This window comes from Antechinus flavipes, chromosome 2 (genome assembly GCF_016432865.1).
Source record: "Antechinus flavipes isolate AdamAnt ecotype Samford, QLD, Australia chromosome 2, AdamAnt_v2, whole genome shotgun sequence".
NCBI lineage: Eukaryota > Metazoa > Chordata > Mammalia > Dasyuromorphia > Dasyuridae > Antechinus > Antechinus flavipes.
The window spans coordinates 503167884-503183055 of NC_067399.1; the positions used below are offsets into that span (position 1 = coordinate 503167884).

Sequence of the window (15172 nt, forward strand, 5' to 3'; positions counted from 1 at the left end):
GAAACTGATATAAGATATATGTGTGTATGTATGTGTGTGTGTATACATGTGTGTATACCTACACCTACACCTATACATGTATATTTAACTTTATTTCAACATAACTGTTTTCTTTCTTAATTCTATTTAAAAACATGATTCTTAATAAGGTCAATGGTATGAACACAGTTAAGAACCCTTGGGTGAGATGAGGGGAGATCCCTAAGTTCTAAATCCAATGATCTTAGGCAATTACTCATTTGAGTAAATCAGAGAATAGGTGCAGGGGAGCCAGAAGCTACAAAAGATGAAAACACCAGTCAGATCCATAGTAGCACCTGATTAATGACATTTGGAATTCTCGGAAGAATCTTCTTATCCAGTTTGGACCTTCTGCAAAACCCCAAAGCAACTTACCTCTGCTGAATGCGAGGGTCGGTCTGCACTAGGGGCAGGATGGCCTCCAGGACCTTGCTGGCCGAACCTGGAAGCATTTCCAATACCTTCTTGTCAATTGCCATTTTGTCCACAATGGTCTTAAAGTAGCGCAAGGCACTGACCACCTCTTTTTCTTTCTCTTCCAGCCAGCTGAGATTCTGAAACAGTGAGTTGAGGATGAGGAGGGGGAAAAGAGAGAAATTAAAGGGAGCTATTTTTGTTTCACTGAAATTAGTCTGAGGCTGATGGAAAAAGGAAAAGCTCTCAGCCACAGAAAATCCTACCCAAAGAATGGTAGTGGAGAGAGAGGTATGTGTATGACTGCACGTATACATACATATACACACATAATACACATATACACATACATGGATCTCTCTCTCTCTTACACACACACACACACACACACACACACACACACACACACACACACACACACACACCTGTCTTCCTCCAGGGAGCCAGAGGGTGCCTGGACATAGAATATTTATATATTTCTTCCTGAATTCCCTTCCTGGTTTCTCAAACAGACTTATTAGCTTGTAGCCTTGAAAAGTCATTCACTGCCTTCTTCTTAGATTCCCCATCAACCCCATACAGAGAGCGCCACTAATCAAGGGGATTGTGACAACTAATTTGCTAATGGCCATAAGAAATACAGAAAACCAACAGAAGGACCCCATGAGGCACATATAGATAGGCTACAGATTATATAAGGAATCTTCCTTCTAGAGTTCTCAAAGATTGGTGGACCTATCTAAGTTTAGGAGGATTAAAAACAAAATACTTTGTCATAACTTTCCACTGGATACAACACTACTTCCAAAAGGCTTGGATACATGTCATCTTTAAAACACATTAATCCTAAAGGACCTGGGAACCACCAAGAGTTGAGTGTTCTCTGGGTGAGATGACAACGATTATTCATTCAGGAGAAGCCAAAACAGTGGCTGTCAGGATCCAGGTTTCCTTGGTCCCCAGTAAAAGCCCTCTTACATCAGGGAGAAGAAAAGAATCCATTTTTGATTATCCACATTAACACAGGATACCAAGTAGCCCCAAGCCATTTTCTCTTTAGGATTCAATAAGTCACATGTAGCCAGGCAGAGAAATGCAGACCCTCAATAGCCAGTTTTTTAATATTCATCTCCATTCTCCCTCACAATCTGGATCATCTGATTCTAGATCTAGAGCATAGGAAGGTCATCTAGGCCAGCTCTTTAATTTTACTGCTTAAATACTGAGGATAACAAGTAGTAAAGCCAGGATTTGAACGTGGGTCCTTCTGTCTCCAAATCCAAAAAAATTTCCACTATATCATGCTGTTTCTGATCTATCCCCTCTTAATGGTCTGTAATTGAGATGGAGGGTAGTGAAAAGGGAATGATAGATGATAAACATTCACAAAATGGATAACCTATCTAAATAATAGAGATTACAATTAAAATTTAAATAAGGAAATATGAAGGAAATGATATCCTGTGTCTTTCATGGGATTGGGTCCCTCCTTTGGGAGACTTCATTATGTAGATTCAATCAGTGAGAATGCTCAAAACACAGGACACCCAAACACAAAAAGCAACACTGGATTATAAACCTACATCTCTGCCAATCAAACCTTATTAACCATTCTAGATGTAGCTTCTTTAAATAATTAAAAGGAAAGCAATGAAAAGTCTGTGCATACTACATTTGTGAATCTAAAAACTATCCTCTTGTTCCCAAAAGGAAAAAGACAAGGAAGGTTAGAGGATGAATAAATCTTAAATCCAAAGCATTTTTATCAAGCACTCACTATGGACCAGGCAACATATTAAGAACTAGGGGTACAAAGACAGGCAAAAAATAGTCTTAACCCCCAAGGAAATAGTTCTCAGTCTAATAGGAGAGATAACATGGAAATTACAAGTGACATAAAGGATAAGTTGGAAATAATCTCATTGGGAGGGCAATAGTATCCAGCATGACTGGGAAAGACTTCTTTGAGGTGAGATCTGAAAAAAGTCAGGGAAGCCAGGAGGGGAAATGAGAAGAGAGAGATGTTCAGATACAGTAGACAGCCAAGGAGAATGCCCAGAGTCAGGAGACATAGGGTTTTGTTTGAGGAGATTGAGGAGGATGCCCAGTACTTAGAAAGGAGTAAAGTCTGAGAAGGCTGGAAGGGTAAGAAAGGATCAGGGCGAAAGATTTTAAAAGCTAAACAAAGGCCTGCCTATTTGATCTTAGAGGCCACTGAGTGCCTCTGGGGTTAATTACTCCAGTCAGCTCAGGTTTGCACTTTAAGAAGATCCCTTTGATAGCCCAGTGAAGGATAGACCTCAAGGAGAGGAAAAGGACAGGCAAGAATTGTTAGGAAGGTATAACTAATAAGGCTTGGCCACAGATTTTATATGGGGATTGGGAGAATGAAGGGCCGAGGACGGCATCCAGGTTGTAAACTTGGATGACTGGGATTATGGTGATATTCTCAATAATGATAAGGAAATTAAAAGAGAAGAGAAGTTGGGAGGGGATATAGAGCTAATTTTAGACATATTGAGTTTAAAATGTCTATGAGACATCCAGTTCAAGATTCCAAAAGACATTGGAGATTTGAGACCAGACAACAGAAGAGAGAGGTTAGCGACTGATAAACAGTCCATGAGATCATTTGCACAGAAATAATTCAATCTATGAGAGCTAATAAGATTATCAAGCAAAATAGCACAGAAGTAAAAGAGAAGAGGGGCCTTCATTTTGTCTGTGCACATAAAAAACAGAGTGTGTTTCCATTTGTGCACAAATAAAAAAAAGACAATTTTCAAAGACTGTGAAGTGAGATAGTTGGGATATAATAACCAATCTCTACACTCCCCTTGCAGTTCTCATATTCTATGGATCTACAAAATTCCTAGAGCTCTTGGAATATTTGTACAAGGTGGGATCAGTGGTGACAGCTGAAAGAAAAAAGGATGTCCTGGAGAGAACTTTGTGAGCAGCTTTGCTATAGGGATGGAAACCCTTCCAAAGGCAATGGTGATTCAGAATTCAGGGGAAGATTTCATGGCATATCGGTGTTGGGGACCTGAAATTCTGTTGTTCTAAGATTCTCTGTTTAATCTTGTCTGTTTAGGGAGGCAGCCTGAATTTCCTAAAAAAGGAGTTGACAGATTCAGATTTGATATAGTAAATCTCCTACAAATTCTTCCAAAATTAACAGCATTCTTGGAAAATTCAGTCAGTAATCTTAGGCTGAGATAATTAGTTATAAGAAGCCTGAGCAAGAAATGGGAATTCACTTCACTTAGATAAAGATATATGCTCAGAACCCAAAGCAAGCCAGTCCAACTTTCTCAATGACACATGGGGCTCATGGCACTAGGCTCAAGGTACTGTCACTGACTCAAATCACCATGCAATGCTAGTTAATTCTACATATGTGAATAAGGTCTAAGTCAGGAGTTAGCTCTCCTCTCCCCAAAATTACCCCTCTAAGAAATGTCCATAGGGATGGAAGGCAGATCTAAAGCACAGGCAGGCAGGAGGAAAGATAGGAAAAAGTATGAAAAGTGAAAAGGAGATAAAAAAAGACAAAAGATTCAATTATTTAAAACTATGCTTTTAGGACTATAACCTTAGGCCTAGAAGAAACCTCAGGGAAAACCTAGTAATCTGACAAATGGGACTAAGAAAAGTGAGATCTATCTACAGTCACACTGAATTAGTATTGGGATTGGCTCCAGGTCTCCTGACTCTCACTTCAGTGCTCTTTTGACATGATTACATAACTACTGCTCATTTTATCATATTCTGTCCAAGACAGGTTTAGATGAGCAGATGATGACAGAAGCAATCTCACTGAGGTCCTTAGAGAGATCAATGCTATAATCAGTCAGCAAATATTCTCTGAAATCCTACAGGGCTTCTTTTTAGAAACTAGATAACCACTTACTTCTGTGTTTTATTAATCATCTGTATTTTTGCTGCTATTTTCCTAATTGGGTACCATTAGTATTCTCAAAAATTGTGTCAATTACAAATGTTCAGAGTACTTATAGTATCTTTGGTCTCCATTTTCTATGGGGGAAGGCCAATCTGTAAAAAGTTAGAGTTATTGTTAGGATAATTCTAAAGAAGTTTAGTTTTATTATTCTCAATAAAATATAAAAACCTGTGCTGAGCAATGAGATGCAATTTAAAAAATATGTATTGTAAAAAGGCCAAAACTAAATTTATGAAAATAGACTCCATTTCTGATACTTTTGAATCATTTAAGATTTTATTTTCTTAGTATTTTTTACCCCTTTAATAGATAATAATGTAAAGGTGAATTTCATCCATCTAAATGTTATAAATTCTAGAATCAGACTTTGTTGGAACTAGAGGGTACCCTATGAAAGAGAAAAAAATCTCCAAAATATTGGAGGGATAAGGATATTAGATAAATGATCCAAATGCTTTATTTGGCAGATAATTCCTGTGGCTCTCTATTACCTCTGGGATCAAACATAAATCCTCTGTTTGGCTTTTAAAGCCCTTTACAACCTGGCCTCTTCTATCTTTCCAGTCTTCCCCACACTCTACAATTCAGGGCACCAGCTTTCTAGCTCTTCCTTGCATGAGATTTCCCAACAATGAACATTTTCATTGACTGCCCAAGATGGACAGAACAGCCTGTCTCCTCATCTCTTCTCTTCTGGCTTTCTTCAAGTTATAGCTAAAGTTTTACCTAATTCAAGAAGATTTTCTCAGTACTTCACCTTAGTGCTTTCTCTTTGAGAAAATTTACCCTTCACTACCTGTTTGTGCACCCCATTAGACTGTGAACTCCTGGTGAGAAAGGACTGTGTTTTAAGGGGTGGGGAGGGTGCTCTCTTTGTAACTTAGTACAGTACTTGATGTGTAAAAGGCACTTAAAACTACTTATTGACTGAAGTCCCAGAGGCCAGTGGGTGAGGGCTGACTAGGCCAAGGTGGCACATAGAATTCCCAATCTGTGCTCTTTCCATTATGTTGTGACTAGCTCAGGCTATCAATATTTATCTCTCCAAATGAAGCTAGCTGGCATATCCCATAACTGCTCAGTGCCAGGATACAGAACTCTCAATCCTACTCCTGGTCATTTTCAGTAGAATGTAAGTTCCTTGAGGACACGGCCTGTTTTCCCTTTTTTGTCTTCCTGTTCCCAGTGCCTAACACAGATCCTAGAACATGCCTGGACTGTACTGAAAGGCTTAACCTCCCTGGGTCTTACTCATTTTTGGAGCTCTGTTTATTTTATTTCATTTTCCCCCTCTTATTTCATACTTTTAAATGTTTTAAAGCTTATAAATTTTTTATGGAATACTTAATATTCTCCATTGGAAAAGTGTTATGGAAACCCCATAGATAAATATCAAAGTGCACAAATGAATATTAAATCTCAGAATAACAAAGAAATCCTAAACATCTTTTTGGCTTGGTCTAGGTTCCTATACCTATTTTTCCCTGAATGTCCTTATGTTCCCATTGTATGTGTATGGACTTAGAAAAAATGTCCTGTTATATTTTATTTACTCTGTCCAGCATAATTGCTCAAGAGCCTTATCATCTGATTATAACCACTTTCCCCTTAAAGAGGTATATTCACAAAGAAGGAATTAAACTGGGCCAAAGAACATTCCTTGAAACCTCAGGCTATCTTTCTATATTCCCACTTTCATGAGTCATTCTGCATTTTGAGGAGCCTCTGCCTTTTCTTTCTGCCTTCTTCCAAGCTCAGGCCATCTGCCAGGATTTGTTTTTAGGATGCCCCACCAAGTAAATGACATTTTCAACCTTAACATCTATCTCCCTCTTTTTCTTTTCTAGGCTATAGACAAAAGTGGTGATGGTATGGGAGTGGGAAAGCAACAATAAAGAATCGGAAACAGCTTTGCATCCAAGATTCTCTGAGCAAAAAAAAAAAAAAAAAAAAAGAGCTTCCATACATTCAAATGTATGTGAGAATACTTTCTGACAGGCAGTAAATTGGCAGATGATGATAAAAAGAACAGTATAGACAGAAGAATATCCAGTATGCCCATGCCCCTTTAAAGAGAGATTATTCTTTAAAAAGCCAAAGGGTGCATGTGTCCTACTAATAAACCCAATAATATTTCAACAGGCTCCAGGCAAAGCTTGAACAAGGCTGTTAGTAAATCATTTGAAGCTGGGCTGTCTAGATTGATGCAATATGACATCTTTCGCTCTCCGCGGCATTCAATATTAAACTCTCCTTTAGGAGATTGCTAGACAAGCTTTAATAATTGTTGTCCAGACTAAATTTCCTGGTTTATTACTCAACCATGGTCTTATAATCTGGATTTTAGATCAACTCTTACAAAATCCAAATATTTCATTTTTAATCCGAGGATCTCCCTTGCTATGGGGAAAGTTCATCTAAAAATTCACTCTACTATAAGACAATGAAACTTCCTCCATCTTACCCCACCCTCACCCCCAAACATAGTTATCTAGTATTTCCTTAAGGTACTCTGTGAATTAAACACAAAAGGAAAAACAGGCACACTATAAAACTCTAGGTCAAGGCAAAAACACAAAGCACCAACATTTAAAGGCCAGGTGCATCACCACTGATGGTTATAAATCTAACTCTGACAGTCATTTGAGTTTGTTTCTTTTTAAGATTTATTTTATTTTTGTCCTGATTCATTAAGCTTTTAAAAAAAAATTGTTATAATTTCAAGTCAATATGAAGATATTATGTTAATTATTTGCTGACCAGGGATGTGATCTTCAGTATATCTCCAATATGATATCCAGTATTCATTTCCTCTGGATAAGTCACCACAGATAAAAAAAAAATTATTGCCAATTGGCCAACTTTTGGGGAATAAGCCACTCCACGTTGGATTATGCTGTCCTTGAAGAGCAGATAAAGTCCGTTACTAGAACCTGGCTGAATGGCCTTTCCAATGCTACGAGAATTTTACTTTGCTGGCATAGCCTTTGGAAATCCACTGCTTATCCCCTTCACATCTTAATTCTTATTCTCTGCTAGTAAAGTTCAAGGCCTTAAAAGATACATGCTCTTCCCTAAGTATAATCCATATCTTCCCTCTCTCCAGAATGTCCTACTCCCTTTTGGGTTATTCAGATAATTTTGGTTATTGGAAATACAGCTGTTGACAGATAAAACACACCCACTTACCAGGAAGAGACTCCAAGGAGCACTTCACCCAACCCAACAATTGAAAGGGCTCCAGAATGTTGCACATGGAAGCATGGAGTACGGCCCAAGGACCACTGGGGCTGCCAGCTCTGTTTTATCTTAAGATGACATCTGAGGCCCCTTGGAATGTTTCCTTAATGCTCTTTGAACCCACGGCCACCACCCAACCCCAAGAAAACAGAGAACCCAGTACATAAAGGTGAATAGGTTGTCTTAATCCCCCCCAACAATGGGATCAGGATTCACTGCAATCGAAGGCAACCCCAATTGTTCTTAATGTCACACTGACCTTCTGCCTCTGAGACCTGGGAACCACAGCACTGGTGGACATAAATTGTACTGCTTGGTGATCCAGATCCAAGGGAGGAGGGTAGCCCTCTGGTAGAAAATTTTCTGTGGCCTCCTGGAAGAGAGGAAACCTGGATTCCTACAGGGCTTGAAATGGCCATTTTAGGCTGGAGGGAGGGGTCGACAACATCAGCAGCTGTTTCAATACATCTGCTGGATTCTCCCTGTTGAAGTTACCAGCAATTGAGGACATCTTTGGCGAAGGTTCAAAGACTTTGCATTTTTAAAAGCACACACCCTAAAGCCAAGAGATGATCTGGAAATCATAAACTCCATGGTGGTACATACGCACGCCAGGGAATGTGGGAAACTTTGGGGAGGGAAGGCGGTGGCACCGGAGGGGTGTGAACATGAGGCAAATTCCACAAAGAGCTGCTTAAATGTTCGAAGGATTACAGAGCTAGAGAAGGAGAATGGCTTTGGGCCAGCTGACCTTGCTTTTGATAAAAATTAAATACATTGGCCATCTGGACGGTTATAGTACTGCAACTCAGAAGGCCTCTCCTGAAATAATGAAATACTATGGAATAGGTGCAATAGAAGGAACATTTCCAGGGAATGCAATTTCAAAACAGCAGAAGCCCCTATCAATCCCAGCAGGTAAAGGCGAGCAGGTAAAGACTAACCCAAGAGAAGATGCAGAGAAGCCCCATTTATCTACTTACTTTGTTCACAGGTTTTTCAAGGGTTTTCACAGGCACATCGGCTGGTTTTCCTTTCTTTGATGGTGTTCTCTTGATTTTGGGCGAGTGAAATTTGTCCATCAGCTTCATGGTGAAGGAGGAAAGATGAGAGCGCTGGGAATCTGAAAATAATCCCAGGTAGAAGCATTATGAGCAAGGATGGGAATGGACTGGGTCAAGCTTGCTGCTTGTGGCAATGAGCAATCTATACCCAACAGAGAAGGACTCTCCGGCTTTTCTGACGCATCCAATTTCTTGAACGGAGAAAGATCTACTGAGGGATATCTAACAAATCTTAGTACCAGCAATCTCCTCTCCTTGTCAATTGGTTGCTTTGGGTTGTAGAGTTAGGAGAGAAGGCAAAGAGTTTTGAGAAAAAGTTTCTAATAGACTAGATCTTTTTAACTTTATAGGCTTCCAATGAACACAGAAACGAAGAATATGTTAAAGTAGCTCAAAGAATGTTGGAGATGAACAAGGTCCTTAAGAGGCTATGTAGTCCAACCTCCTTGTTTTTTATAGATTAAAAAATTGAGACCTAGAGAGAGGAATGAGTATCCTCCAAGGTCACACAGATAGGTAAGTGGAAGAATACCAAACCCAACTCTAGGTTTCTTGACTCTCAGTTCAGTCCTTGGTTTTCCCAATTCAGAAATAAAAGAAGTTTCCTATTTAGGATCTCAGATGAGACAAGGTAACAGTTGAAATTGAGTGAAAATCTGTGAATGGAGGTGAAGAGAGGCCATTCTAAAAGACAGCAGAAAGGAATTCTCTAACTTAGATTAGAAAAAAATAAATTATAAAAATCGAAATAAAAACAAGTCAATTTACACAATAGAACCGGGCAAAAGACACAAAGTTCAAGTCCTTCTCATTAAGTTATCCTTTAGTTAGAAAGAGGGATGCCTTATCTAAGGTCTTGATAGGCTATCTGGCCTTGGGAATTATCTAATAACGAGTGCCCTTTGGCTCAAAGGTAAGGAGTAGGCTAGACAGATTCATCCCTTTGATAAGATGTAACATATAAGCACAACACTGAAAAAGCACCAAACTTCACACAGACTACATAGCGAGATCAATTCAGTCTTAATCACAGCTCTAAGAGAAAGGTTGATTTCCTTCTATCTCAACACCACTAAAAAATATCCCTCACTCAAAAAGACTTCTGAAAGGAATGGCTGGGGGTAGGTGGGCAAAACATCCTGGGGATCCTGTCTTTTTGAAATCACAAAAGCACATAATTTAGGGATGAAATGGATCTTCATCATTATTTAAACCAAATCCCCATTTTGGAAATGAGAAAATTGATGTCTACTAAAATGATTATTAAGGAAAGTAGCAAAGCTAAGATTAAATTTACAACAAACATAGTGGAGTATGAATGGGAAGAAGGGAACAAGAGAAATCTCGTGTTTTTGCCTTGATATAAGTGAGAAGGTTTCCAGGTAGGTCAGTTACCTCATCAGACTTGGGAAAGAAATTATACCTTTTCTTCTAGTGGCTGCCTATCTAAATTGGAGTGCAACCTCAATTGCCATGGGGGTCTAAAGCTGGGATAGTCAAGATTTAGGATTCTGCTAGTATCTTAGGAATGAGACAGGACTTGGGTCATGTCAACATGAAAGGAAATATACAACTACTGAATTAGACTGAAATATCATCCTAGGAGCCTTCCCTTTGCCAGAATTTAAGGATCACTGGATCAAGGCCATCATGTGAAAGTGATAATATATCCATCATAAATCTCCCCTACCACAGAATTTAATATCCTTTAACAAGTTTCATCATTAGACATAAATAATCAAATGGCAAAAGATTTTTTAAAAATGTTTTTAAATTTTAAAATGGAAACTTAGGTCGGAATTAACTGGTACAGAATTAGGTTTTGATAATGCAGGTTTGCAAGCTGTCAGTCAATAAACATTTATTAAAAACCTACTATGTGCCAAGCATAATACTGAGGACAAAGAAAGACAAAAGACAATTCCTGCTCTCCAGAGCTCACCATCTAATAGGAAAGATATTATGCAAATAACTATTAACAAAGGGAAGCTACCAGAATAAAAAAAGGCTATAGACAAGGAAAGGCTTCTGATAGAAGGCAGGACTTAAGCCAGGAACATCAGGAGGAGGGAAATAGAGTAAGAGCCAGGAGACAAGGGTCGTTGGATCAAAAACTAAAAAGAGAGGAGAGGTTGTATAAGATATAAGAGGGAAGGAGAAGAGAAAAAAATGGGGAGGCAAGCTATGAAGGGCTTTAAATGTCAAATAGAGAATTTTATATTTGGTCTTGTAGGAGTATTTTTGTTAATAGATTTTTGCTGACTCTTATTCCAATACAGAGATATGATCCTGAACTAGTTAAGACTGGGTAAGATCATAAAAATGAGAATGTTCATAGAGGGGGAAGATGGAAGATCACCTAGTAAAGGAATTCACAGTCAAGTGAACCAAGAGAGCTAAGAATATAACAAATTCCAACTTAAGATAAAGTGTGCAGTTTTCACAGTAGAAATTCAGCAAGAAAACTTTTTTTGAGCAATCCTGGTAAAATTCTAATCAAAGTAGGCAGATGCTGTCAAGTACATAAACTGCTATAATTCAGGTGACCTGAACTACCTTCACAAATAATAAGTTGTATTAGGTGAGGAGATACTGTATTTGCCTAAGAAGTAAAAAAAAGGATGTGCTGTAGCTACCAGGAATGTTGCATTTGTGAAGCTAGGGACTTGAGATGTTAATGATGAATTATGTGCCATAATAAAAGAAATATATGGAAAGATTACTATACAATGGAGGGAATTTGTTTTGAAAAGAAACTAATTTTTTAACCCAAGAACAAATTCCAAACTTATATGGCTAATAATGATCAGAAACCAAATTATGACTCTTAAGTGGGCTAGAGTCTACTCAAACACAACCAGTTTAACTCACAACAAGGTATATGGGCAATTCCATACTAATGAGAGAAAAAAGTCCCACTTGGCTATGAAAACAACAATAGTAGTCTCCCGGGACCTTTGGAGTCTATAAAGTGAATTATTGGCCTTTTCCCAATATTATTGAAAAAGTCAAACACTCTTAATTCAATTGTATTCAATCTATAGTGAGCAAAGCAGCATTCAAGCAAAATACAAGATTGAAAGAATATCTGTTCTTGTTCTTAGAGAACTTGAGATTCTAATAGGGGAATACAACACATAAACATGTATAGATAATTATATGTCAATCAAGGACTTAGGACTTCATCCTCAGGCTCTATAACTTGGAGAGGTTAGGTGACTTGTTCACAGTCATACAACTAGCAAGATAATTGAGACCCATGAGACCTAATAAGAAGTAGAATTTCATAGGGCTCAGAGCTATAGAACCTTGGAGAGCATCTGCCTGTAGCGGAGATAGACTGAGATCTAAAAAGGACAAGTCCTTCATTTTACCAGATGAGAAGAAGTTAAGTGTCTCACTCAAGATCACAGAGAAAGGAAGAAAAAGAAAATGAAATTTTTTTGGACATGCCCAATATAGGAATTTTTTTCTTTTTGCTTGACTACACATTTATTAAAGGGTTTTGGTTTTTTCCATTGGGAAGAAAGTGAGAAAGAAAAGGTTTTTGTTTGTTGAAAAAAAAAGTTTAAAAGGTAAAGGAAGAGAAAGGATTTGAACGTAGGTCCTCTGAATCCAAATTCATTGCATTTTCCACAATGTTACTCTGCAATAAGGAAACTGAGGCATGGAAAACAGAAATAGCTTACTCAAGGTCACACAGATTTTAGTTATAGATTCAAGATCAAGTGAAATTTTAAAAAAGCATAGATAGCCATCCTGATCTCAGATCAAGCAAAAGCAAAAATTGATCTAAAAAAGATAAGGAAGAAAACTATATCTTGCTAAAGGGTAGCATAGATAATGAAGCAATATCAATATTAAACATATATGCACCAAGTGGTGTAGCATCTAAATTCCTAAAGGAAAAGTTAAGAGAGCTGCAAGAAGAAATAGACAGCAAAACTATAATAGTGGGAGATCTCAACCTTGCACTCTCAGAATTATATAAATCAAATCACAAAAGTAAATAAGAAAGACATTAAAGAGGTAAACAGGATACTAGAAAAGTTAGATATGATAGATCTTTGGAGAAAATTGAATGGAGACAGAAAGGAGTACACTTTCTTCTTGGCAGTTCATGGAACCTTTACAAAAACTGACCATGTATTGGGACATAACGACCTCAAAATCAAACACAGAAAGGCAGAAAGAGTAAATGAATGTTTTCAGATCACGATGCAATAAAAATTAATTTCAATAAAAGGCCAAAAGTAATTGGAAACTAAATAATTTCATCCTAAAGAATGAATGGGCAAAACAGTAAATCATAGACACAATCAATAATTTCATCCAAGAGAATGACAATAATGAGACAACATACCAAAATTTGTGGAATGCAGCCAAAGCGGTAATAAGGAGAAATTTTGTATTTCTAGAGGCTTATTTGCATAAAATAGAGAAAGAGAAGATCAATGAATTGGGCTTGCAACTATAGATTCAAGATTTGACTGTAGGGGCTTTGATTCAATCTCCCTCCAGGACTCTCATAAATTTATTGTGCTATTCATTTGTGGTATAAAAGAACCTTACTGATTGAGGAAAGGGATGGCAGGCATCTTCATGTATTTTTAAGTCCATGTAAGCTGAGCTTTAAAAGATGTTGAAGGGGGGAGACAGGACATCCTAGACACAGAGCAGGAAAGCAGAGAGCATGTTGTGGGAGAACTGTCTTGATCCTAGTGTCCAGGTATATGGAAAGGTTTTATATGAAATTAGCCTGGAAAGGAAGAATGGCACCAAAATACAGAGCTTTGAATGCCAGACAAAGGTGGAAAGAACAGGAGGCACCTATTGTTGTAGATGGTCTTCTGAATAAACGAAAGCCATTGAGATGGCAATTAAAGGCATGCTTCAGTTATTTTGTCCTGGGAGATGGGTATTTTAGGCATTATGATTCCTATTTCATTAAGGAGGAAACTAATATGTCAAGGGCCAGGTCAGGACTCATAAGCAAAAGTTCCTTTCCCTAAGTTCAATATCCTATGGCACAGTCTTTCAATAGATGAGCGGGCCTGCAGAGCACATATTCTAAATACCTTCAATGTGTTAGAAACTCTCTTTGAAGGGCCAGTATATCGGGAGATGGGAGTACACACAAAGTAGCACACTAATAGCCCCTGTTTTGCAGCCTTATATTTTGCCTTAACTCATGGCCTCCTCTATATGTACTTTGTCCTTCTGGAATCTCAGCTGGAATTTGTTAGCCCTGTGACATAGGGATAATAATGCCTGAAGTGCCTACTGAGAGGGTTAGAGCACTTGGTAAACCTTAAGGCCTGATGGAAATATCAATTACTTCTGCAGAAGTCACTGTTAACCTTTGAGAAGAGGGTTTCATTAGAGTAGTGGGTGTGGAAGCTAGAGTGGGAGGGGCCAAAAAGTGACTGGGTAATGAGGAACTAGAGGCATGGAATATACATACATATCTAGTTCGAGAGATTTAACAGTGAAGGCAGGAAAAGGGATTGCCAAGGGTGGGATGGGGCCAGCTCAGTCAGGCTTCAGACAGATTGTTAAATTTTCAACGTGAGCATTTTCCCCTCAGAAAATTGACAAACAGTACCCATCAAAGTTTGATTTATTGTTTTGTTGATTATCTAGACTTAAGAAAGTGGTGAAGAAAATGTTAATAATGCAAATTAAACACAAAAAGTGTGCCATGTTTTGAGATAATCCATTGTTACACATTTATTAGCAAACTCCTTAATGGGGCAGTAATTGGACAGGATAGACCAGTTAAGGGAAGACTTTTCAAGGATGGAAGAAATTTCAGTGTATGACACAGAAAAAAGCCAATAAAAGGAAGAAGTCTTAATGGTACTTTTATTTATCCTTTAACAACTCTCACATTCAATTTATATTTGATTTATGTGATTTCTGGGACACTAAACAGGTAATCAATCCAGTAGGATATAAACCTAGTGAGGGGAGGAATGCTTCCATTTTGTCCTCTCTGAAGCATCTTTTAGCATCTGCACTATTGCAATTGGAACCATGACTTCATTGGCAAAGGAAATCCCCAGGGAAGAAATTCTCTCTTAATGCAGGTCAGCAGCTGCTGTGCAATTTAAGAGTCAGCTGTTCAGTTAATAAATATTTATATTCAGCACCTACTATGGGCCAGGCAATGTGCTAAGTGCTGGGGATACAAAGAAAGGCAGTCCCTGCCCTTGAGTTCATAATCAAACAAGTCTTAGAGGGTGAGAGGAGTGGGGGGGTGCAGAGAGAGGGACAGAGATTAAGTGGTATGTTCTGAGTCACTTGGTTAGGACGTAAGACTAACTCTGAGGCCGGATCTCTACTCTTTACTCTATCCTGCTTTTCACACAGGAGGTTCATAATAAATGCCTGTAGTCAAACTGAATGGGCTTGAGGGCTGTCCCCCTGTTCCTTAGGGGTGCCTGCCTACAGGTGATGAATGCTCTGG

General features: G+C 38.4%; 1 protein-coding gene across 1 annotated transcript in view; it reads right to left on the bottom strand.

Annotated features, from left to right (window-relative positions):
• The window catches only part of RAPGEF1 (Rap guanine nucleotide exchange factor 1), a 182067-nt gene that overhangs the window by 87897 nt on the left and 78998 nt on the right, over window positions 1-15172 (bottom strand). The window contains exons 2-4 of the mRNA XM_051980218.1: window positions 8623-8762; window positions 7899-8012; window positions 397-575 (exon numbers count right to left, since the gene is read on the bottom strand). Coding sequence (XP_051836178.1) covers window positions 397-575; window positions 7899-8012; window positions 8623-8762 — 433 coding nt within the window. The remainder of the gene's footprint in view (window positions 1-396; window positions 576-7898; window positions 8013-8622; window positions 8763-15172) is intronic.